This window comes from Melozone crissalis, unplaced genomic scaffold (genome assembly GCF_028551555.1).
Source record: "Melozone crissalis strain CALT ecotype California unplaced genomic scaffold, PUWL_Pcris_2 ptg000111l_1, whole genome shotgun sequence".
NCBI lineage: Eukaryota > Metazoa > Chordata > Aves > Passeriformes > Passerellidae > Melozone > Melozone crissalis.
In genome coordinates this window covers 457,115-482,027 of record NW_026535888.1, presented here as the reverse complement: position 1 = coordinate 482,027, position 24,913 = coordinate 457,115, and the positions used below count along the sequence as shown (strand labels likewise).

The 24,913-nt window shown below is 39.5% G+C and overlaps 1 protein-coding gene across 1 annotated transcript in view; it reads left to right on the top strand.

Annotated features, from left to right (window-relative positions):
• Positions 1-24,913, top strand: part of LOC128947957 (inositol polyphosphate 4-phosphatase type II-like) — an 82,280-nt gene that overhangs the window by 42,217 nt on the left and 15,150 nt on the right. The window contains exons 8-15 of the mRNA XM_054292481.1: positions 2,883-3,054; positions 3,924-4,048; positions 4,964-5,081; positions 6,769-6,855; positions 7,482-7,538; positions 10,088-10,185; positions 13,849-13,961; positions 15,787-15,941. Coding sequence (XP_054148456.1) covers positions 2,883-3,054; positions 3,924-4,048; positions 4,964-5,081; positions 6,769-6,855; positions 7,482-7,538; positions 10,088-10,185; positions 13,849-13,961; positions 15,787-15,941 — 925 coding nt within the window. The remainder of the gene's footprint in view (positions 1-2,882; positions 3,055-3,923; positions 4,049-4,963; positions 5,082-6,768; positions 6,856-7,481; positions 7,539-10,087; positions 10,186-13,848; positions 13,962-15,786; positions 15,942-24,913) is intronic.

Below are 24,913 nucleotides of genomic sequence, written 5' to 3'. Positions count from 1 at the left end.
TTTTAGGTGGCACAAATAGCAGTGACAAAATTGGCTTTTTTAATCTGTTGCTAGGGCTAAAGGAGATAGGAGTACTATGCTGAAGCATCCTTTTTGGTTACCAGCATATTTTAATGAGCATTTCAGTGGGCCTGACTTTGAAAAGACCAGAAGCTTGCTTTTCTGCCAAAGTTTATAAAATTTAACATGTGGTTTGACATATTGCAACTTGGATATGAGCACGCAGAACGGACTAGCTGGGTGCTAAGCAGGTCATTTGCCTGCACAGCCTGTTGATTACAGGAACATGGGGCTGAAGGGCGTTTTCCAGTAACCAAAGGGCAAATCCTGTCACAGACTGAGCTGCCATCACTCTCTTGGCAATGAACATGGAATATTTACTCAGTGCTTTGTGGAACATGCACTTTTGTTTTAATCTCATTCTAACTGCATAGCGGTGGTACTGTCCTTTTAGTTTCATCCTTTAATTTTTTAATTTAATATGTTTGGTTTTCATGCCTTGTTTTAGTTTCCCGTGGCTGACTAGCTCTATTTTTGTGCTGAGTTTCTTTGCTTTATCCGGAGACTCTGACAGTTCTTCTGGATGCTAAGTGTTCCAAACTGACAGGCTGCCCATGTCATTTTAGCAACCTGACAGTCATCCCGGAGTCTCCTTGTCGCTTCTGTTCTTGCTTCTAATCTCCTTTTTTTAGATAGTCACTCATTCAGTTAATTCTTCACCCCTTCTTCAAACAATTTTCCGCTGTGATTTTAATTTAAAAGAAAGTTGAGATCCGAAGGCTCAATGTGTGTGAGTCCATGAATGTGTTAAAAGCAATAATTTGTATTATTCCTTTCCTGAAGTGATTCTACAAAGGTATTCTGAAAAATATCTTATTCTAAAATGTATACAATATGATTTACTGAGTCACTCTAAGAGAACTCTTAGACTTTAGACTTTGAGCTTACTTTGCTGCTGATGCTTTTATTGGCATATGTATATTGCTTAAATTAATAAAGGATTGTAATTTGACTGAGACTTTAGATTGCCTGATCTGTCTACACTGGCTTCCAGTACATTACACTTTTTTGTCTACTTATTTCTAAACTCGTCTGTGTTTTGCAGCAGCCTCTGGTTGTTCTTTTGCTTTTATTCCCTGGAATAAACACCACAGTTAGTTCTTGTTATTTTCTCCTCAGGAAGAGGGGAAATCAAGTTGCTGCTCAGTCTTTTTCATCAGCTTAAGGAGATTAAATCTTGGTAGCTCTGCGCTGCAAGCTCTCCATTTTTCCAGCAGCCTCTCTAAAACGTGTACACCAGCGTTTGGCACACAGCGTGTCATCACTCTGTTAGCCAATGACATGTATAAAATCACCTGGAGCTTGTGCCTGGGGGTGGCTCATGGTCTGTTTTGTCAGGATGACACTCGCTTCAGAACTGCTTTTTTCCAGGGAATGCTTCCTCAGTCTGTGTTACTCATGGTTAAATATGTATGACTGTGGTAAAACTCATGTTGTCTGACCACAAAGTTAACAAAGAGCTCATCTGATTCTCTGTGCATGCTCTGTCCTTGTTCCCCTTTCCTGCTCCTTGCTTTCTCTAATTTCTCCCAGCTTTCAAAGCTCTCTGCAGTCTTCTTGGCTGCAGTTTTATTAATTTGTGTGTTTTTCTGGAGCTCAGCCAAATTGACTGGCAACAGGCAGCTGTCTTCTGCCTCAAGAACTTCCTCAGTTCTAATGAGGTTTTACTGGCCTGACTCAGAATGTTACCTGAAACAACACGCTGCTGTCTTGCACCTAATTACAACAGATTTTAATTATCATTGATTCTTAATTACACTGACCTGCAGAAAATATGAGCCAATTATAGACTGTTGCATTGTCAGTTGCATTCCCAACTTTTATATAGATTCTTCTAGAGTGTTGATTTCCCTCATTTCAAACTGTACAATCAAACTGAGATGTAGATTCTGAAGGAGGGGGATTTATTTATTTGTTTTTATTATTTGCTCAACTTAGGGGTAGGCAAAGCCATATGCAACTACAAGGCAGGTCTGATTTTATTAAATCATATAAAATTCAGGAGTAGCTGGGATTATTGGGCAAGTTTGTGTAAGGTGTTCCAATTCTCCTCCATTCCTAGTTATCACTGTTTCATTTGTAATGTATTAAGGAATCACATTTTTCAATCATTTCATGAGTGTTTTTTTTAATATGCCTAGCGTGTATTTTCATAGAGAAAAACATGTTTCAAAATACTCTGCATCTCTCTGATAGAAATAGCTAAAATGAGTTCAAAATCTCTAAATGTTTAAAGAGAACAACATAGAATCTAAAAAAAAAGGAATATGGTCTGAAGCTTTTTATATTTCCAGCCTGTAGATTAAGTAGGTGATACCCTTCCAGATACCTATTTGTTATTGTGTTTTACCCTCCAGCACCCACCTTTTCTTAAATATTTGGTTATTCTCTCTGGTTTTGCATTTTTGATGCTATTTCATTTCTTACATAGCCAGTTCTGAGTCCTGAAAGGAGACTCCATCGCCACTGTATTAATCTCTGTGTGCTAAATGAGGTTTTATGTGTTTCCCTGTGTACTCTGTTTGTGACACTTGAATACCAGTTTTACAGGGATGCTGGGACTGTTGGAAAAGGCCATTGTTTCAGAGTGCAGTTGGATTCAGGCCAGGGATTTAACCCCATTCCCAGTGGTAAGATGGAATCCTGCTTATAAGTACGTTCTCCAGTGGCATTTGTGGTCCCACAGTGGTCTGGGGAGAGCTGCAGGGGTTGTTTTAAAGGGAAGGGTGATGTGCACAGCTGCTCCTGCCATCCTTCCTAGTGAAGAAGGGTTTTTCACTGCGAGTTTTCCAGTCTGGAGCAGATGACCTGTCGTGTTGTAGATGACTGGTACGAGCAGCTGTACCCGCTGGTGGTCACGCTGAAGGACTGCATGGCAGAGGTGGTGACCAGGGCCAAGCAGTCCATGGCCTTTGTCCTGCTCCAGGAACTTGCCTGTGGCTTGCCCCAGTGCCTGATGCTGACCCTGAGGAGAGACATCGTCTTCAGCCAAGCAGTAGGTTGTCTTGTGTCGCTCACTTCCTTCTCTTGCTCTAATTATAAGCATACTCTTCATGCCAGTGTTTGTGGGTTTCTTTCTCATTGGTTTTTTTTTTTTCCCTTAGAATTTGATACAGCTTTTTCATTTATTTTCCATGATATTCACCTAAATAATTTATAATGTGGTAAGAAATTAAATAGTAAGTAGAAATCCATGGTACTGGCTAGGCAGCATCCAAACCAGGGAGATTTTTTTCTCCTGGTCACCTTGGAAATAGGGAGAAGATAATTTGTTTTCAGTTTGTGGCAGTGTTTTAAGTGTTTAAATACTATTAGCATGTCTTTCCTTAGAACTGTCTTTTCTTGGCAAATAACTGAAGCTCTTTATGTCTTCTCCTGTATATCATGTTTTTTTCAGATAGATTTTTTTCTAAACATTTCACTTAATTTCTCTCTTAAGTTGGCAGCTGCCTAGGAGATTCAGTTACATTAGATGTTGAACCACTTTCAAATCCATCAGAATTCACATGTTTAATTCACAGTCTTGCATGTTTGAAGCCTGACAAGTGAGGTTCTGGTCTTATTTATGTCAGTGTAAATAACACACAATGATACAAAACAAATTAAGCTTATCTAATATACCTTAACAGAATATTTCACTACTTTATACACCCCCAAAAAACCCATCAAAATACATTATTATGAAATCATGTACTTAGTCACTAAACAGAAATACCTATGCTGATTTCTCAAATATGTAGGTGCTATCTCTGTTGTGTATAATGATAGCAAGCCTCATTTTAACTGTTTGTCTTGTAACAGTTGAAATGTCTTGTATCTGTTTGTCTTGTAACACTCTTGCACATGTTTTAATTATCTTTACAACTCTCTGGATTGGTCTGTGGTTTTGCAATCAAATTGCACACAGGTTTACATGATCAAGGATTTTTACAACAGCTTCACACTGTTGGATTGCTGGTGCAGTATGAAGGACTCCTTAGCACATACAGTAAGTATTGCTCTTGGACAAAGTTCCTTATGTTCCCTGCCCAGAAGTTACCCAGGAAGTTCTTATTTTAACCTCAGCAAGCCTCTTATTTGGCTTGCTGAATCAAATCTTGTCCTTACAAGACAGTAGACTTGCACATAATAGCACAGCTGAAGTCATTGACACTGTGTTGTTAATTCTGCAGCAAAAGTTATTAATCTGTTTCATTCTGAGTTCCTCAGAGAACACGGCCTGCTTATTGTTTCATGCAGACCTGACCCAAAATAGCAGGTTTATAAAACTAATGCAAACGGAAGATTTAAACACTTACTGCTTTTATCAGCCTCGGCCCTGATCCCCAGTGCTGATAATGTGAAGATAGCCTGAAAACAGTTTCATAGTTTGTTACACATGCCATTATTTGATATGTATTAAAAAGGAAATTTGGAGGGAGAAATTGCCTTATCTTTCAAACTTTGAACTAGATCTATTGGAATCATTCCCTGAATCAGAGATTTTGACTAAAGTAGAGGAATTTAGCATTTGTGCAGCTTTATTATGCAGTTGCTCATTTGGAGATAGCTGTCTTCTCCATTTTACATGATGCTTGTTTTTATTCTCAAAACCTTTGTCCTCCATCAGCAGGAAAGCCTTTTGAAAACTTTCAGAATAGACAAAAATGGCTTTTCTGAGGTTATTTTATGTCTATATAGAGCAGGCTGATTTTCAGAATTGCTTAATACTCATGGTTACCATTTAGGGCACAGAATTGTCAGCAGTTCAAGAAATGAGTCTGGTTTTATGTAGGTTACTGTAATGTGGATTTAGAACTGTGATTTTTAGATGCACAGACTGGAAAATATATTGCTTTGCCCTGACCTATACAGTGACTGATCTGCCAACTCTGTTAATAGTCTCTTTAATCTTTTCATGTAGGTGAAGAAGCAGGGATGCTCGAAGACATGGCTGTGGGCATTTCAGATTTGCAGAAAGTAATGTTTAGAGTAATTGAAGCCAAGTCAGAAGATTTTTTGCCTATTATAAGTGGAAGGCGGTAAGAACTTTGTTTCTTGGAGCCCAGGAAACTGAGCTGCAGTTTTAATCTGTAGCCCATGAAACCCGTCTAATGGTTTTCTTGTTGCTGAGATCTGTTTTATTGAAAGTGCATTGTTTTACTTTTTAGAAGGTGAGTTAGTAGGGATTCTAAAAGCCAGTAGGCTCTGGGTTACTCTCCTGATAAAAAGCTGAAGTTCCAGTTACTAATACAGATTAATCTGAGCAGCGTCTGTGTTGTGCAGAGCTGCTGGTGCATTATTCACACATGGATACTGAACCCTGGGCAAGTGACAAGGCCATTGTTTACAAATGTGGTCTCTAACTGAGAAACTTTGCTTTTGAATGTCCTGAATTTGTATTTCAGCATGAGAAATGAAACTGCAGTTCCAAGAGTTAGGCCTTGATTGTTTTTAAGATGGAAACCAAAAAACTCCGATGCCACTTAGTATTAAAAACTTAGTAGTCACTTTTAAAAATGGAAGCCTTTTTTAGCTGCTGAAAATCACACAGGACATAGGCAGTCTCAGAAATCCTTGCACAAAATCACTTATCCTTTATGAATCTCACGTGAGTACTGCTGAATGTCAGGACATATACTGCAATACTCCGTTTATTTTGGCTATTTGAGGGTTAACAAGATTGGAATGGATTTTTCATCTTTATTATTATTCTAGTCTGAAGCTCCAAATAGTTTTATTTTGCAAAAATCACTTCCTTAATAGTATCATTGCTCTTAAGATGACTGTAAATTAAATTCAGCTAAAAGCAGGAACTTTTAGAAAATATATGTTTCCTCTGAAGGGGGCTTTCACCACTGATTTACTTAATTAATCTGGATGATTCACTCTCATCATATGGGCTTTCTGAGAAGGGATTGAATAAATAACAGGAAGGCTGGAATATGATAGGCAATACATTGGGAATAATTAAAATTAAAAAAATTTTAAAAATAAAATCTACAAGGTTTATGTGGAGGAGTGCCATTCCTCTTAGAGCTGTGATAAGACTGCTCCTATCAAACAGCATTGGAAGTGAACCGTAAAAAGAAAAGATGAAAAGGTGAAAATCTAGTTATTTTCTAATAATTTTTTTAGAAACCCTCCATTTTTATTTTGGTTGTTATATGGTATGGCTCAATAAATGAGAGTGAAAGACTGTAGAAATGCAAGACAGAAAAATCAAACTACAAATTCTTATCTTGAAGAGTCAGCATATTTACTTGTAATTGTTTTTTCTAGGAAAGTGCTTAAACCTGACATTCTGTGTGCACAAACAAATCAATCCAAAGTGTGTGGCACTGTCTAGCAGTGCACTGATCATCTGGTGTGGGTGGTAGACACCAGCCACCCAGGGGAGGTGAAATTCTGTTCAGGAGCTCACATGCTTTTATTAGAGGCCATTCTTTTATTAGAGGCGCTTTTGGAACATTCTTTACAGAATCACAGAATATTTTGAGTTAGAAGGGACCCATATGCATCATCAAGTGCAACTCCTGGCCTTGCACAGGGCTTCCCAAGAATCACACCCCGTGCCTGAGAGTTCAGATGCTTCTTGAACTCTGTGAGGCTTGGTGCTGTGACACTTCCCAGGGGAGCCAGTTCAACCTGCTCAACCATTCTCTGGCTGAAGAAACTTTTCCTGACATTCAAGAACCCCATCCTCACTCTTGTTTTCATTTTTCCTAGTGAACATTACATTATAGAGGTCCAGCTCCCAGCAAAGATGTTTGAGCTGCTGCCACAAGAGATTAAAGAGGGAAAGCTGCTTCGCATGTGTCCTGGTTTAGGACAAATTAGGGGAAATCTCCAAAAGGGAGTCCCCCCCAAAAAAAACAAACCTCCAACCACCCCTCCCCCCCCAATACCGGGTTCGGGAAGGAATTCCTTGGAGGAGCAAAGTGGAAAACAAAACCTATTTATTGGCAAATAACAAAAGAACACTCCCCAACACAAGAAAAGAAAAGAAAACCAGTCAGTGTTGTGGAGGGTGCCGAGCGTCTCTCGCAGGCTCCGGAGATCCCGCCGGACGTCCCAGGTCAGGTCCGGAGCCGGTCCAGTATCTTCAGGGGAGGGTAAGAAAGAGAGGACGAAAGAAAAGGGAAAAAAAAAACAGCGCAGAAAGCAGCAAAGGGAAAAAAGGCAGCTATCAGCTAGGGCTAAGGCAGTAGCAAGCAAGCGAAGTAGCAAGCAGAAGCAAGCAGGCCAGCCAGCCAAGCAGCCAAAAGCCAAAAGCAAAAAGCCAAAGTACACCCAGTCCCCCTCCCTCCTCCCTCCCCGCCCCGCCGCGGCAAGACGGCCGGGGGCGGGGGGGGGTGAAAAGAGAGAGAGAGAGAGAGAAAAAAACACAGCTGCCAGACATAATACACGATATTGGGATAAAAGCGGTCATCCCATGACAGCATGTATCCAGTGCTCTTTAATGTTGGAATCGATGAGCAGCAAACACTGGCAGAGAGGTAAGGAAAAGTCACGTTGCATTTTCTGTCCAAGTACTCCATGCTGGTACAGGCTATCTCTCAGGATTAGAAACAAATCTTCTTTGTTATTTGCTCTTAGACAATCTCACATTGACTCAGTGTGTATTTTCAAAGGTATTAAAGGAAATAAACACAAGCTATGAAGCAATGTAGAACAGTGAAAAAGTCCAGATGAAGATAAGATCATAAGCAGGGCTCCGTTTCACAGAGTTGGTGCCATGTTTCTCTTGGATACAGGTGCAAAATGGATTTCTATTTCAGATGCAGAATTTTGGTTGTATGCAGTACTCTGAAATTCTCACACAAGTTTGAAAATTCAAAATTCTTACATCTTGAAGATGGGTTTGAAGAGACCAAACAAGTGATAAGCTAGAGAAATTAGTACTCCTCTGCAACAGATTGCTGGAAACTAATTAATTAGTATAATAATAGTCATGGATTCACCAACGTATTAATTTTCTCTTCCAAGAGAAGGGTATCTGTCAGTCATGTTAAATTACCACATTTGTGCAGGGCTAAAACTGCAAAGTAGAAGTCAAGATGTCAATACAGACAGCTACTTTGTTAAAACTTCTTTTCTTTTAGCTGCTTTTATTAACAGAGCGTCCAAAATACCTAATGCTTATCTTGAAGTTGCATTTGCTCTAAGCCAAAAGCTTATAGCAAAGCTGTAGCTGGAGTAATGGAGGGAGACAGTGAAAATCCTTAACCTGGGTAATAGGCAAGAAGTTAAACACCACAGGATTTTATCTCCTGTTCACTGTAGACAGCCAAGTAAACCCAGTCTTTTAAAGAAGTCTACTAAAGAATGTCATCAGGTAGCTTTGTGAATGTTTATGGGACACTTCTCCAAGTTGAGTGGTGGTATGTGAGAAAATTTAGGCAGAAAGTTGAAATGGGAGACATAGACTGAATCTAAAGACAGTAAAATCTGGCATTTTACTGTGAAAGAGCTGGATAGCTGGTTAGAGAACTTGGAAACTTCTTGAAAATGAAAATAGGTTATTCTGATGACATAAAGAGAAAAGTGCTGAGAGGAGTGACGTGGCCAAACTCATAATGTGCAAAACCAACAAAATCAGTCATGACAGTTCTGAGTGGGACACTCAAAAAATAAGAGGTAAGACATGATGTGGTAAGCAAGAAGCAGGCTGGTGGGAGCTTACACGAGTGAGATAGGCAGGAAGGACTGAGTTACGAATAGTCTGAGGAAAAATTTGACAACATTTAGAAATAGCCTGATTACCTGGGGGCTTGTAGAGGAGTTGGTATGAAAAGATGCCTGGCTTGCAAGTGAAGTGGCAGGAAGTGTTGTTCCCAGTGGTCATTTTACATTGTGTGCAAAGAAAGCCATAGGAGAAAACAAAATAACTGCATATTTATAAATATGGATATGTACTAATATCTGCCAAGAAAATAAGTTCAATGCAGAAGCAGCTTTAATGCATGCAGTTACAGTCTGCTTTTGTCTTAATTCAAAATGCTGCTTAACTCCTAAAGTTGTACATTTGTTTTTGAGACTGAAAACACCACACACGATTTATGGCTAAAAACATGGAGGGGTTTGTGGGATAAAGAACCTGAGAATATAAAAACACTTTTGTGGCAAATTTCTAGGAAATGTTACTCTATTAGAAAAAAAATCTTTTAATTTGTTTTTTGATAGAATACACTTGAGAATGTTTCCGATTTAAAAGAAATGTTCTCATGTGACAGTGCAGCAATGGCTACTAAGGAAGTAGTTACATCTTCTCCCTGTGGCCTGTTGAAATATTTGCTTCCCTTGTTCCCAATTTAGCAGCATATTTGGTATCTTCTGATCTGTGTCCCCTTCTCTCTGAGTTTCTCACTTATCTGCCCATGCCTCTCTTCCTGTACTCCTCCATTCCCGTTTCAAATCTATTCTGAAGATGAATTTCAAAACTTTGGCCCTAACTGTCATGGGGACATTCGTGTCTTTACAATCATATCTCCTGTAGTACCGTGAGATTTAGTTTCTTGGCATGTGAAGTGTGGCTGTTGTAGAAATCTTGGTCTCAGAGAGAAAGATATTTGTTTTTATAGCTACAGTTATTTTGTAGATAAGCTTCTCTTCCATCTTGTGTCACTTCCATATTATCCAGCTCTTACAGAAATTGGTATGCTTAAGCAGTAGCAGCACTCTCACTATGGAGAGTTGGTGTTCTCTGCCTGTGGTACCCAATTTTTGGAATTGGACTTCCCCCAAAGTGCCTTTCCATTTATTCACGATTTGTGAGGGGAAAAGAATAAGTGCCTTATTGCATGTTTGTAAATAGATTGCTTTGTTAATAAACTTTTGGAAGAAGTATGCATCAGCGATGATCTCGTTTCCAAAAATTAATTCCAAAGCATACAAGAACTTAACTACTGCATGTTTGACAAAATCTAATGCATTTAGCACCAAAGTTATTTCTTTATGCAAAGAAATAACTATGAAGGATAATTTATCTTTTGTTGTTGTTTGTGGGTTTTGGGTTTTTTTCATAATTTATTGTGTATTTTCATAGGTTTGGAGATACCACTTTGCAGGAAAACATTAACCAGGAAAACTTAGAGCTTCTCAAAGAATATTACAAGTTATTTACAGAAAAAATGCCTCCTGATTGTGAGTACAAAATAATGCAATGTCCAAATCGGTTTGAAAAGCTTTGAGTAGGTAGAAGGTTATAAGACAGTAATATTAGCAGAATCCCGTAACTTGTTCCATAAATTTAAACATTTTGTACCTGTACATGACCCTGCTGGTCTCAGGAGTGATTTCAGGCCTTGTGCCACAGCAGAAACTACAGAGAAAATGAAACAGAGGAATGATGAACTGAACAGCTATTTTAAGTTATTAAAATAATAAGTTTGTTAATATTTCATGTAGAGGACAGTCTGTACCTACTGTATTTTTACATAAATACTTGGTGGGAAATTTCATCAGCTTCAGTCGTACCCTCTGTTCTTATTCTGAAAATATGTTGAGGTTTGGTGAACCATGGAGAAATCTGCAGATCAAATACAAGCAATGAGCCACATCATCATTATATGAACGACAAGGTTTCATTGGAATAGGCCCTGTATTCCACTTCTATAGAACTTCTGTATTATAAACATAAGCATTACTATGCTGTTACTCTGATTGCCAGAAGCAAGGACTGAAGAAAACATCTGCATCAATCGAATCCTGTTAGTTTTAATGCCCAAACTATAGTCCCAAATGTGGGAGATTTAACTGCCTGATGTTTAAATGCTATGTAAAACTTTAACACATCACATGCGTATGTATACATGTTTATCTCTTATATCAGGATGATTTTAATTTGTTAATCATTTTGACAGAAACAAAAGCCCTTCCTAAATGATGGGCAGGATGCCCATCCATCCCCCCCCAGACCTAGTATTTATTTCCAGGATGTCTACAGAGAAACTCATACAATAAGTTGGGTGATTAATTGAGGGGAATCTTGCTAAGAAAACATCCTCGAAAAACTAACCTCATGCAGGTTAGGACTAAGGTAGATCTGCTACCTCATAAATGGATTTTATTTTATAAAAGCAAAAATTTGCATGCAGACAGTATTGGCTACTTTTCATTAACACAATTTAAACTTGTACTGCCTTCCTGAAGGATTATTAGTGAGCCACACAGTTCCTGGACTTCTTTCAGACTGTGAAGGCTTTTGAGAACTAATTGTGTCTAGTTCATCGTGTATTTTCTGGTTATTATAACTTTCTTGCTTTTTTTCTTTACCTTTAAGAACTCAGTCTCTTCTTTATACAATTTTTTGTGGAACATAAAGCATCTTTTGGTTCCACTGCCCTTCCCAGTAGCTCCCTGCCAGTATACAGAGTCAGTCTTTTGCCTTGGAGAAATGTGCCTTTTAAACCAGCCCCCTGGGAAAAAAGGGAAGCTCTCAAACTTGTTCATTTGTGGCAGGACTTAATCCCACTCCTGTTCCCCCTCGTCTGGAAGACAAACCTCCATACAAGGCTGGCAGCAACCCTGGTGCTGGGGCCACGTGAGAGGCATTCAATATTGATGGCTTTTTGATGGTTTTGTCCCACCTATCCAGATAATTTCCTATAATGCCAAATCTGTGCTACAAAATCAATGCAGGACTGTGTTCCCAAAGCTGTCAGTTCCAAACAGTGCTCAAAAAGCCTAACAGAATTTGAGCATTTGCAGCCCTATTTGCCAGGCTGTTGGATCCACCCTTGGCAGCCTCCCTGGCCTGCTGCCTCATTCATATATTCCCTTTCAAAGAATTCAATTTCCCACTCCCTGAAAGGTATTGCCACCTTCGCTGTTAGTTTTCCTCTTGTGTCTGTATTTCTCCTTGGCAATAATAGTCTTGCTTGTAACTAAGCATCCACTGACTTTCTGTCTTTAGGATGAACATACACTTCGTCATTTACCCATTTGTTAACTTCTTAAATTCTTTTAGCAGAAACTGAAAATAAGAGCATGTTTCCAGCAAGGTTCCTACCAAAAATGCTGACCAAATATAGCTCAAAATGGTACTGCTTTTATAGAAATACTAAGACAGTAAGGGTCCAAAAACGTAAGATAGTTGTTTAGTAGTACGTAAGTACCTGAAAACAAAAAGGCTGTTTGGTATTTCCAGGCTTCTCCCCCTTATCAGCCTGATTTGGTGGTTTGGTACTGTGGGGGACCCAAGGAGTTTAGGCCATTGATCATTTCCAGTCAAGGTGCAACCCCTTTGGCAGTACTGTGAATTAGGAGACTCTTGCTGTACCTGTGCTGAAGTCATCCCTCTGAGATGTCACGTTTTCTGCTGTGACCCAAAGGAAAGCTACTGGGAGCAATAGAATGTTTAGTGATACATTTGCATCATCTCAAAGCATCTTTGCCATTTTGTGCTCTCTGTTTTAAAGAAACAGATGCACCCATAAGTGTAATAGTCTAGCAGAGTGTGATGTGGTTTTATGTGCTCTACATTATCTAATGTACAATCAGAGCTTGTGATACAGAGGTAAAACAATCCACATTAAAATTATTGCAAAACAGATTCTGGATGTACGTTTTCCTCCCTTTTTCTTTTTTTCTTGTTTGTTTGTGAGTTTTTTTAGACAGCACAGTATGACTGGAGCAACTTAGTTCTTTTTGAATAGATTTAAAGTACTTCTTCCTATGAATCATGGATAAGGGAAACTACAGAATTTATTAGATGTAAAAGGTAAAAGCCTGTTGATGAGAGGGATCATTCCAACTTGGATCACGTTAGGAGAATGGATATTGACCTTCATTAATACTTCCCTCATTTTTATTCTTCCAATTGAGTATAAGTTTTTGGGCTTGGGTTTGGGGCTTGGGTTGTGGGGTTTTTTCCCCTCACTGGATGGATAATTTACTTTCTCTGCTTGAAGAAATCCATTGATCAATTTAGTTTCACTTTGTTCCACTTGATTCTGGCCCCTTTATTTGGTGATAACTATGATTTAAATTCTTTTTACTTTGCCACCATGAGAAGAAATAATTTCAAAAAACAGATTCTGCATGTTTTTATTGATTTTCAGAACTAGCAAGGATAAATGCAACATTAGAAAAATCCCTCCTCTATATACATATGAAACAGAGGGGGAAATTAAATTGCCTACTCTTGAATTTTTGCTGGAGATGTAGGATAAATTAAACTTCAACTTAAATTCCATACCCAGAACAAGCAGGTAAATTTTTGGATTTTAAGCAAACTTGAAATTATTTTCTACTTCAAAATAAAGCCCCACTTAATTTCAGGAGAAAGATACTTTGTTACTTTTTAGAGGGGATACTAAGTGCTGTTTAACCCTTATCTTACATTATAGAAAAATCTAAGGCATATTTTAAAACAAAAACTAGATGTTTCAATTTGAAAACAAAACCCTAATTTTTTACTTTAATTTTAAAAAATAATCATCCCATCAAAGCAGGTTGTAATACACTCAGTTTTTTTTTTATTTTTCTGATTTCTTTTGAATGTCTGTAATAGCTGATGAACAGAACTACAGCAGAGATTTGGTTTTGTTTTTCACCATCCATTTATAAGATAAAGGTTGAAGATCCTTCAAATTTCCACGTGAAGATCTTAGGGAGGACAAGGCAATACTCAAAAGACATAAGGTTTGCTTATTCCTTAAATATTTAGCTGGTAATTTCTATCCTGTGTTCCAAAACAAGGCTGTAAATAATAGACTTGTTCTTTACCATGAGCATTCTTTAGTCGGGACAATCATATGACCAACCTTATCAAAATGAGCAACTTTTTTCGTCCCTTTTTCCCAGGTTTACCACATTTTCAAGAACAAAATGATTTAAAGGGATTGCTAGAAAGTCTTCATCAAAATATCCAGGCCAAAAAGAGAAAGAATGTAGAAATCATGTGGCTGGCTGCAACGGTGAGCTCTCTTGTTTCAAAGAAATTGATGAACTAACCATAAACTCATTTTCATAAGCTTGCTGACTTTGTAACTGCAATGGATTTTAAGGAAATGACTGGAAAACTCACTGGTTAAAGGAGGCAGATGTGCTGTAATAGTTTTTTGCAGACAATTTCTTTTTCTCACTTTTTAAACTGGTAGAACCTGCTAGAATTTGAGTGATTTGTTTGATATCCATTCTTTGATAATATAAAATTACTCAAAATAATTTTTTAGTGTCCTTGAGGTATGATGTGGGACATGATTGCTTGGTTCCCTTACTTTAACTTTCTGAAATGTGTATTTCTGGTCCTAGTGATCTACACACTGTTATTCTATATTCCATTTATTTATTGAAAAAGATGTAAGAAGAAAACTTTGTCAGTGCAGTAGCTGTGCAATATCACTTTTTTATTGCAGTGGAAGTACAAGATTCCACATATGAGCCCATCACTCATCCAGAATAATTACCTGGGATTTTTTTACTTTTTTTTATAAATGATTTTTTAATATTTTAAAATTTTTTTAGGACTCATTCACATCGAATAGCCCCAATGAATCGGGGGCTTCCAAAGATACTAGTGCAAAGAGAATTAATCTCTTCAATGAAACAGTTCTTTCACATAATTATTTAAGCAGATTATCATATAGTACTTGTTTTAAATCCCAGTGCAACTGTTCAAATTTTTAAACAGATTTAACTTTTAAAATTTTCAATTATATGATGGAAGAAACACTCATAGGTTCTCCTTCACTATCCTGTACCTCTTTGGATTCTAAGTAAGATTCCCTTAATTGGTTCCCTAAATTAAACTTTTGAGATTGTCCTCACCATGGTATCACAAAGAACTTAAAGGCTCTAAGTATTTTTTGATTTTTATAGAATTTATTAGTATTTATTGTTTAATAGAATTTCTAAGAATGCAATTAGCATTAGATGAAGAAACACTTATTTGCTGGACTGACACTGGTCATGTTTCAGTTCATGTTCCAGTTCATCCTGCGAGCTCTCCCATGATAGCCAATGCGGGAAGTTTCTTTTTGTGATTCCTGCTGTAGTTTATTGCCTTGCTGCATTCTCACAAACATTTTGAGGTTTTGTACCATTACACCTGTGATTCCCCAGGGATAGGTGTAAGCAAAGTATTACCTTTTCTCAGGACAGGTTATATCTGGGAAATGGTAGATTTGGGCACAGAAGCTCTCCTTCAATTTTTCTTTTTCTAGTAAAATATCATTTGAAATCATAGTATAAACTAATGGAATGATACAACCACAGATTGATTCCTAAGAGGAGGAATCATCCTCCAAAATGTCATGTTTCCTTTATGTGTTATAACTTTTTCAAAGTATAAGTGAAAGTAGACAATCCATGGCAGCAATTTGTTAAACTTTATTAATTGTGAGCCATACATTGAACAGTTCACCTGTTGAAAATAAAAACTATGTAAGTTAGATGTGTCTGACTCCATACCTTCACAAGAAGTTAGTCTGCTACATTCATGTTTGTGAGTTAAGAGTCACCATATCTTCATTCATCAGATATTCAGACAATTTAGCTTTCATTGAACAGGGCAGCTGCTGCATTCAGTGAGGAAACGGTGAAGGAACTGTTTCTTTTATAGTTATGAAAGTCCCATGTCAAATTCAGGAATTCAGTGTACTGGTACTAACTTCCAGAAGGTGTTTTCTTCTTGAGAAGTGCTGTAGCTGTCTGGAAGCCCTCGCTGGGCTTGCAGAGCTGTAGGGCTGCGCAGCCCGGTAGGAAGGAAGGGCTGACCTGTGGGGCCTGCCCGTGTTTCAGATTTGCCGCAAGCTGAACGGAGTGCGCTTCACCTGCTGCAAGAGTGCCAAAGACAGGACATCCATGTCAGTGACGCTGGAGCAGTGCTCCATCCTGAGGGACGAGCACCAGCTGCACAAAGACTTCTTCATCCGGGCGCTGGATTGCATGAGGAGGTACGTGGGGCTCCATGGAACTCTGAGCCAGGCCAGGGCTGCCAGCGAACAGGGCCTGAGGCTGGTTCTGAGGGCCCAGCAGAGCCTGAGGCAGGTTCTGAGTGCCCAGCAGAGCCCAGGGCCACGGGCACACAGGGTCTGAGGCTGGTTCTGAGTGCCCAGCAGAGCCTGAGGCTGGTTCTGAGTGCCCAGCAGAGCCTGAGGCAGGTTCTGAGTGCCCAGCAGAGCCCATGGCCACGGGCACACAGGGTCTGAGGCTGGTTCTGAGTGCCCAGCAGAGCCTGAGGCTGGTTCTGAGTGCCCAGCAGAGCCCAGGGCCACGGGCACACAGGGTCTGAGGGTGGTTCTGAGTGCCCAGCAGAGCCCAGGCTGGTTTTGAGTGCCCAGCAGAGCCCAGGCTGGTGCTGAGTGCCCAGCAGAGCCCAGGGCCACGGGCACACAGGGTCTGAGGCTGGTTCTGAGTGCCCAGCTGAGCCCAGGCTGGTTCTGAGTGCCCAGCAGAGCCCAGGCTGGTGCTGAGTGCCCAGGGCCACGGGCACACAGGGTCTGAGGCTGGTTCTGAGGGCCCAGCAGAGCCCAGGCCTGCCTGCACAGGGTCTGAGGCTGGTTCTGAGTGCACAGCAGAGCCCAGGCTGGTGCTGAGTGCCCAGCAGAGCCCAGGCTGGTGCTGAGTGCCCAGGGCCACGGGCACACAGGGTCTGAGGCTGGTTCTGAGTGCCCAGCAGAGCCCAGACTGGTGCTGAGTGCCCAGCAGAGCCCAGGGCCACGGGCACACAGGGTCTGAGGGTGGTTCTGAGTGCCCAGCAGAGCCCAGGCCTGCCTGCACAGGGTCTGAGGCTGGTTCTGAGTGCCCAGCAGAGCCCAGGCTGGTTCTGAGTGCCCAGCAGAGCCCAGGCCTGCCTGCACAGGGTCTGAGGCTGGTTCTGAGTGCCCAGCAGAGCCCAGGCTGGTGCTGAGTGCCCAGCAGAGCCCAGGCCTGCCTGCACAGGGTCTGAGGCTGGTTCTGAGTGCCCAGCAGAGCCCAGGCCTGCCTGCACAGGGTCTGAGGCTGGTTCTGAGTGCCCAGCAGAGCCCAGGCCTGCCTGAGCAGCAGCCTGACTGCTGCTGGGTCACCTCAGGGCAGGCTCTTTGCAGCGGTGTGTTTTATCTGTCATTAACAGTTTGTGAGACAGATATGTGAAATCTTGCAAGGGTCAGCTCACCGACTGTAGAATATGAGCAGTAGTCTGAGCAGCAGTTGCTTTTAAAAAAAGTTATCTTTCAATTTTGAGGGTATTTTAAAAACCATTTGCGCAGTCATTAAATTTTTTGTTCGGCATCTACACAAACACTGAGAAAGCAAAAGAAAAATTTGTTACACATGGCAATTCTTACTAGTCACGTTATTGAAAAGAAACATCCAAGTAGGTTTGGACTGGTGGTGTTTGCCACTAATACCTGATGAAATCTTTACTGCGCTTTAGAAGAAGTGAATTAAAACATGTTTTATTCTAAATTGCAACTATGCAGAAATTGAGGCTGATATTATCAGGAATGTGTAATTAAAAGATGTAAAGATTTTTCATTACCTGAGTCTTTGATGAATAAAAAAACCTTCTTGAGCAAACAAATGTCAATCATAAAATTAATCCACATGCTAGATTATCTAAAGAAACTTTCATCATTGGTTTTAATGAGCTTAATCATATAGTTTTAATCATATAGTAACAGTTCTAATCACATTGTCAAGAGGAGTTTTAAAATGTGTATCCCCGACACTAGAATAACATATAACAAAGGTCACTGCAAAACTAATAGAAAATATTTTGGTCAGCCTGCAAAGAAGTAACTGAATCATATCTTGGACTTTTCTTAAACACAAATTGTTTGTATGGTGGCTTTATAAAGATCCTAATAAGTAAACAAGCATGTTTACGGTCTGTAATGGGTAATTCTGGACCTTCATCTTTATTATTGCCAGAATAGGTGCTTAATGTGTAGATTAATACTGTAGGTTTGCCCACATAAACCCTTTGTCCTTTGGCAAAGATAGCTGCTCTGAAGAGAAAAGGTAATTTTATAAAGAGTAAATGAGCTGAGATGGCTTAGCTGTAGGTTTAGTTTACAAGTGCTACTAATGCAGTGAGATGTGGTGTGTTGAACTGAGCTGTATTGTTTTGGATGTATTGCACCTTGCATAAATCCCTCAGTCTCTGTAGTGATTCAGTGAGTGAATGAGTTTTGTGCAGTCTTTCATAACTACATATTTTATCATTAATGAATTCTGAGTTTTCTGTGTTAAATTTTGTTTGTTGGCATTTCAAATGCTTTTTTTTTTTTTTCTGGTATGTCTCCAATAAATACAAAAGTATGTAAACTACAGTAAGTTACCAGACAGGAAAATAATTTAATTACATAAAATCGCCATAATGTTAGAATAGCTTTGAGTAGAGTAGGAGATTGGAAAATTTTCACAGACATAAATATAATTTAAAAAAACCTGAACTTGTTAGTAAAAAAATGTAGTAGGTTTTTGTAGATCAAAATATAAATGGTTTTGAGTGGGTTTATGTCATGTGAGTGATTTGAAAGTTGAGAAGATTAACACATTAGTTATATTTGCAGGCAACAGTAATTTGAAGTCACAGAAGAATGTTGTAAAGGCAAAAAAATCAGAATAATACTTAAAAATTAAACAAGCAAATGGGTATATGAGGTTGAAGCACCATTACAAAAATGTAAAATCTATCAGTTATGCTGTACTTTCAAACAGACAAAAGCTTTATCCTGCTCTTGCCCTGTATATGAATTTCAGAACTGAATTAAAGTAGGTGAAAAATGAGTTACTTTGACTTGGGTAATAGGATTGTCTGAGGACTAAAGCAAAGGCTTTGCAGTAGTGGCAGTAGCATACAAAATAATTTGCACCATCAGGATAGTAAAGAAATAAATCTTCTAACTATGCTGGTTGCTATCAGTCTAACACAATACTAGAGGTTTAAAAATAAAATACAAAAAAAACCCAGCCAAATTCCTCTTTTTCCCTCCCGAATTCAAAATTTTCACGTCTAAGAAGAGAACCTATTTTCCTTCAAGGGCAGACAGAGAAAAACTATTTGCCATTTAATTTGCAATTTTAGCAGTTTTTTTCCCAATGAATCTTCTCTAGATCACTTTGTTAAAGTTTGTCAATCAAATCCCTTTGTGCTGATTGCCACAAATTGCTTTTAAGCCTTTCAGAAGAACAAGTAGACATGAAAAATTCAGTTTTACCATCTAGAATCCTAACAGTTTGGGTTGACCTTTGAAAGGCTTCTTTTAAGAGTTAACAGTGGGAGGTAGAGACTGCTGTGAAACTAAGTGAACTGTAGAAGTAAATGGTGATTCAAAAGCAGACTTTATTGGAAATGCCATAATTTTGAGATATGAAAATTATAAAGGTGCCTGTGTAGCCATTAGACTTTTTCTTTGTCTGCCAGTGGTGACAGAGCTTTTGCAGTGGAAAAGGGAAGCATGCGTTTACAGGTTCATGCTTCCTTGCCACCAGCAGCTTGGAGATGCTGCCCTCCTGTGTGCTGCTGCTTTTCAGCTTCTTCAGGGTGCCCAGAATTTTGAGCAATCCAGAAGTGATTCCCAAAGTTTCAGCGTATTTGCCTTGGTGTACATTGCATAACTCTGTTTTGGAAAATACTGCCTGTAGCTGTTCTTTTAATGACTTAGTTTGTAAGTGGAATTGTTGTTGTCTATTAGTTCTTCCTTTCACTTATGAAAAATGTGGAAAATGAAGCAATGATGGCAATGCACACTTTCTCATTTACAATATGTAATAGATGGCTTTGTCCTCAGTCATAAGTCGGGCCATTATGATGCTGCAATTGATGTGTACCTGGAGCAGCCATTCTATAAATAATTCCACATATTATAATTTCCTTGATATAGGTTTGTGACTTCCATTGATCTTAGTGACAGGCATAGTTCAGAATGAGGAAAATCAATATATCATCCCCTCTGTATCAAGTGCTTGTAATTCACATTGTATTAAAACCCTGTTTATAATGTCTCTGCCACTTCCAAGTCTCTTTTTGCAGGCATCAATATTCTTATTTTTCCCTTCACCCATACCTGAATGTTTCCTATCATTCAGTGTTAAGTCTATTCCAAGAGACAGAGAGGCACAAAACTGGTTTACCTGAGTTCATTGCAGTATCTGTCACACGGTTCTATTTTTTTGGTCTTTAGAGCTGACTGCTGTTAAGGGAGGATGGACTGGTGGGCAATGCATAATGAAGTAGCTCTGTAAAAAAAAATAGATTTTTTTCCCTTTTTAAAATTTATTTCTTTTCTGCCTCTATTTAGCTTTATTGTTTCAGTGACAGGATCCCTTTTGGAGGCTGTGGGTCATGAATAACCTCAGGATCTCCTGTCATTGGGCATGTTTCCAATAAAGCCTCAAAGCAGTAACAAAGGCCATGACAAATCCACTGTCTATGGTGAATCCTCCATGCTGTCAGCCTTATCATCGTTCTGAGCTGGGCACAACACCTGTCACGTGTTTCTGACATTGAATACAAAATTTGACTCAGTGTGGCACACACTGTTTCCACTTGAAACGGTTAAGGATATTTCAGGGTGTCTTAGATAAAGTGACTATCAAAAATCTCCCTGAAGCACGAGTTCAAAGAATGAATGATCTGGACAACAAGTATTGGGCTTTTGATGAGCCAATTATAAAGAAAATATCTCCTTTTTTAAAGAGCTGTTTGAGGACATTAAAAATGAGTGAGTTGAGGAGGAGGAATATCTGACCTCCACCACCTTTTCTTTTTTCTTTTAAAAGTATAAGCACAGTGCAAACAAAACTTTCGAAAGGCAAGCCTGACTTCCAGTATAGATTTTTACATCATTCTATGGCTCTTTAGAAACTTAACATCTCTATTTGGAGGTGGAAGCTGTAGATGATTTGCATCACCTGATGTGCTGATAGGAGCCTGGGCATTAAGTAACAGTAAGGTCCAGTTTTGGTGCTTTGAACTGCCATCCATCTTGTTTTCTAAAAGTTAATTCACCTGTTGTGATTAGACAAAGCTAGCATGCAAGTAGTTAGATTATTGTAAAATATTGTTTGGTGTTCACTTTTGAGGTTTTTCTAGTTGCTTATGGAAAACTTCATTAATTTTCTCATTCATCTAGTGCTTTATTGCTTATTAAGAGCTTCCATGAAAAACCTGGTCTTAGCAGAAATCAACAACCAGATGTTTATAATCACCAGACTGAGTAATACCAGGTTTCTTCCTGTTATATTTCACTTTGATTAAGATTTCCTGGAAGAGTGCGTGGGAAAAGTCCTGTATGCATGTTCATTATCTATTGAAAATCCAGTTCCTACAGCTGAATTACCATGGCTTTGGCCATGTTCAGCTAAATCTCAGGAAGAACAACACTGCCAAGTCTAAAATTTAGATAAGAAAGAAGCAGGAAATGAGAGTAAGAGGGCAGTAGTAGCATACAATAGCGAGTTAAAGCTATCAAACATGAAATTTCTTCTAGAAGTTACTGGCCTCTAAACCAGTGTTCTTCTCAGAGTGATATAACTTGGACAGGGAGGGCTCATAACTTCCTGTCTGCAGTCCCAGCAACCTACAGACTGTCCAAAGGTGGGAGGGGGCACACAAGGATGAAGCAACCAGCTGCTCTTCCAGACAAGGTGGTTTTGTGATAGCAGATCCTGCATTCCTTCAGGAGAAAGGTGACGGAGTGTCAGGCTATAGCTCTGGCTGCCTTGTAAAGGAAGCAGCTAAATACATTTCTAGGTTTATCTTTCCTCTCATTTTAGACTCCCTTGATCCCTTCATAAACTTAGTTTCCTATTGTAGGAATGCTCTCTGGCTCAGATAATCATCTTTTCTTGTCCAGCAGCCTGGTTTCAGGTTTTTTTTCCCTGAGTCCCATCCTTTGGGATGGAACACTGGCTCAGGGCCAGCCACCATCTCTGGGGGCTAGCCTAGTGCTTAAGATGTACATGACATGAGAGAATTCAGCATTCAATCTCCACATTATCTTTTTCCATTTTTTATTATGATGCATTCATAAGGTGACCAGGCACATTCTGTTATACAATTGTGCTTTCAAATAATTAGGGTCCTATTCAGCTTCAGACACTGGATCTGAATTTTTCTATCTCAGGTTCTTTAGGGAAGGAATCTAAAATCATATTGGATACCAAAATAAAAGGAGAGATGTAATTGTGTGTCATCATCAGCCCCCGTATTTTATAACCATAATTTGAGGAACTGTCTTTGATGTATGGGGGTTTTCTCCCTTCAGCCTGCTGCTTTTTCTTTTTCCAATGAGCATTTCCCTGTTTCTTACTCTCTTGCAGTAACATCTTAGTGTGTGGTATTTTTATAGAAACTCTTCTGACAGTGGCTTTTCTCAGCTTAGTTTTAGCAGTAGTTTCTACTTGTTGCTTTCTGTGGCAGCTCTGGTTTGGTGAGTGACATTTTGTAAGCGTGTCCTTACCATTACAGCAGCCACTGGTGACCTTTCACTGGAATCCCTGGCAGCAACAAGTTGTTTCTCAGTATTAACCTGCAATACAAGTCCTGGTAGCTGTTTGCAGTGCAGTGACCAGAGGAGTTTCCATTTGGATCATTATGTACCTATTATGTATTTCCTACTTTCATGATGTTGTCTGCAGTCAGCTGGAACTAAACCCAGGAATGGAGACAGCAGTATTATATTGCTATCCTATTCTCTAGATCATCCAGAGATAAAGCTGGGAGATAGTTTGGGGAATTTGCATTCTTAGTAGTGGAGGTCTCTGCTATAATTTGTATGAATAGAAAGCACATGTTTGTAAGGAAGTTAATGCAAAGGAAATGTTGGAGTCCTGCCAAAGTGCACAGCCCGCTCCACAGCTGACTCCTAATGATAGAACAGTTAAAGTAGTTTCTGCAGCCCTGGGACTTAGTGGTGCTGCAGTTGTCCTGTGGGTCTAACCAAACCCCTAATGCCACAATCCCTGGGCACTGGTTTGGCTGTGCATCTGCAGTGCTGTTCCCGTGCCCTGGTCTGGGTTTACTTCCCTGCCAGCCTGTCTCCTCTCCCCAGCCTGCAAGTTGTCATGTGTGTGTTGTCTTCCAGCAGTGGGAAAAGCCCTTGGCTTTTCTGCTCTGTTGGAGATGCTCCTAATGCCCCAGGAAGGTGCCAGAGCGCGTTTCTGCCTCTGCAGAGTCTTGTGATTCCAGACAAGGCTTAGCCAAGATCTACAGTCCCTTAGACCACGGAGATCAGCGCGTGGAATCACTGCTCCCTCTCTCTTCTGTTAAGGGATGACATCCTTTGGTATGTGAACCAGCCTCTTTTGTTAGGTTGCCTCTTGCTGAGGGAGACAATGCCCTGTGTGTGCTGCTCAGGAACTTCACTTACTGCTCCGTGAAATTGTTGTGTAGTACATAGATAAGAAACCTTCCTTTCTGTCCCTCTCATTCATCCTATGGGTTTTCTGATGTATCATCAGCTTTAATTTCATGCTACAGCCTCCCCTTGGCTGCACATCTCCTTACCCTTGTGGGAACACTGTAATGTGTGAGCCTTCTTATCCCACATTTCAGTTTAGCTGAACTCAGTCCTTGTGCCCAAAGAGGATATGTACACATTGCTGTTCCTTCCCCTCACACCGAGAGCTAGCATGTGCCCTTTGCTTTCTAGAGAAAGACAGGCTAAAAAGGCATCATATTATCTGCAATAGATCACTGAGATACACCTGACTTTAAAAAATATATATATTTACTCTTCAGCCCCTCTCCACTCAGCATTTTTCAGATTTGAGGAACTTGTTTAGATTACTGAAACATTGAAAAGACTGAGGTGCAATCTGATCACACAGTCATGTATTTTATAAAACCCCGTTGTAGGATCATCTGGTTAATAGTTTGTGTCCTGGGTGAACTGAAAATCTGATGAAAATATATAATTCCTGTCAAAATAGTGTTGGCTTTTATATTTGATTTGCAACCATCGTTCCAAAGTTGGTGGTTTTTTAATTTAAATTCCTTTATAATTCTTTCATAACTGTTGATAGCAGAGCATCTACAGAATACAAAGTAATCAGCTCAGAAAGGTTTGCAGCTTCCAACAAACTGCCTTGTGGTGTGTAGTAAGTAAAATATGTGAGGGTCCAGAGTAGGTTGTTGTGGAGTGTTTTTCATATGGTTTTGGTTTGGTTTCTTTAGGGTTTTAGCTCATGGTGTTTAACCAAGACTGGCATGGTCTCTGTTCTAAGTTTATTTCTCCTAAATGGTTGTTACATTGAAAGCCTCAGGAAAGCAAATGAAAATGGGTAAACTGGCACTGTGGCAGAGGCATTATTGGCTGGTTTTGAAGTGATCAAAGTAGCATCAGGCAGAGGCAAGCAGCTACAACAATATCTCATTCTCAAAGATCCATTAAATTATTCTTAAAATCCACAAGAGACTGCTTTGATAATATTGGCTATAACTGGTTTGAGTATTTATTCCACTTGCACTTTTTAAAGTCAAATGTTTTTTGATTTAAAAAGCTTATAATTGACAACTAAAGGGCAAGAGAAAGAAATGCTCTTGGATCTCTTTCAATTTTAAAGTGGGAGAAAACTAGTACAGAGGTGCCAAGTCCTTTATGACATCATAGTCCTTCCTTTGTTTGAAATTTCATTTGAATCTACTTTTTCTTTAAAAGGGCCTCTTCTCATAGACTGTTTTGCTTTAAATAAGAGTCCTGTTGCTGTACTTGAGTGTGCAATAGCAAAGCTTGTAAATAATGTTCATTACCTTACTGACATTCACTTTTCTGCATAGTACTAATTCTGTTTTCACACTCCTCCTTGCTACTTGGGTTCATGCTGACATAGCAAATGCAGCAATGCTGGCTGCACAATTCAAGGCTCTCTGCCTTCTGGACACTGCTGAACTGGTGTTTAAGCTTTTGAGTGCTGATGGATAGTCTTCCCTCAA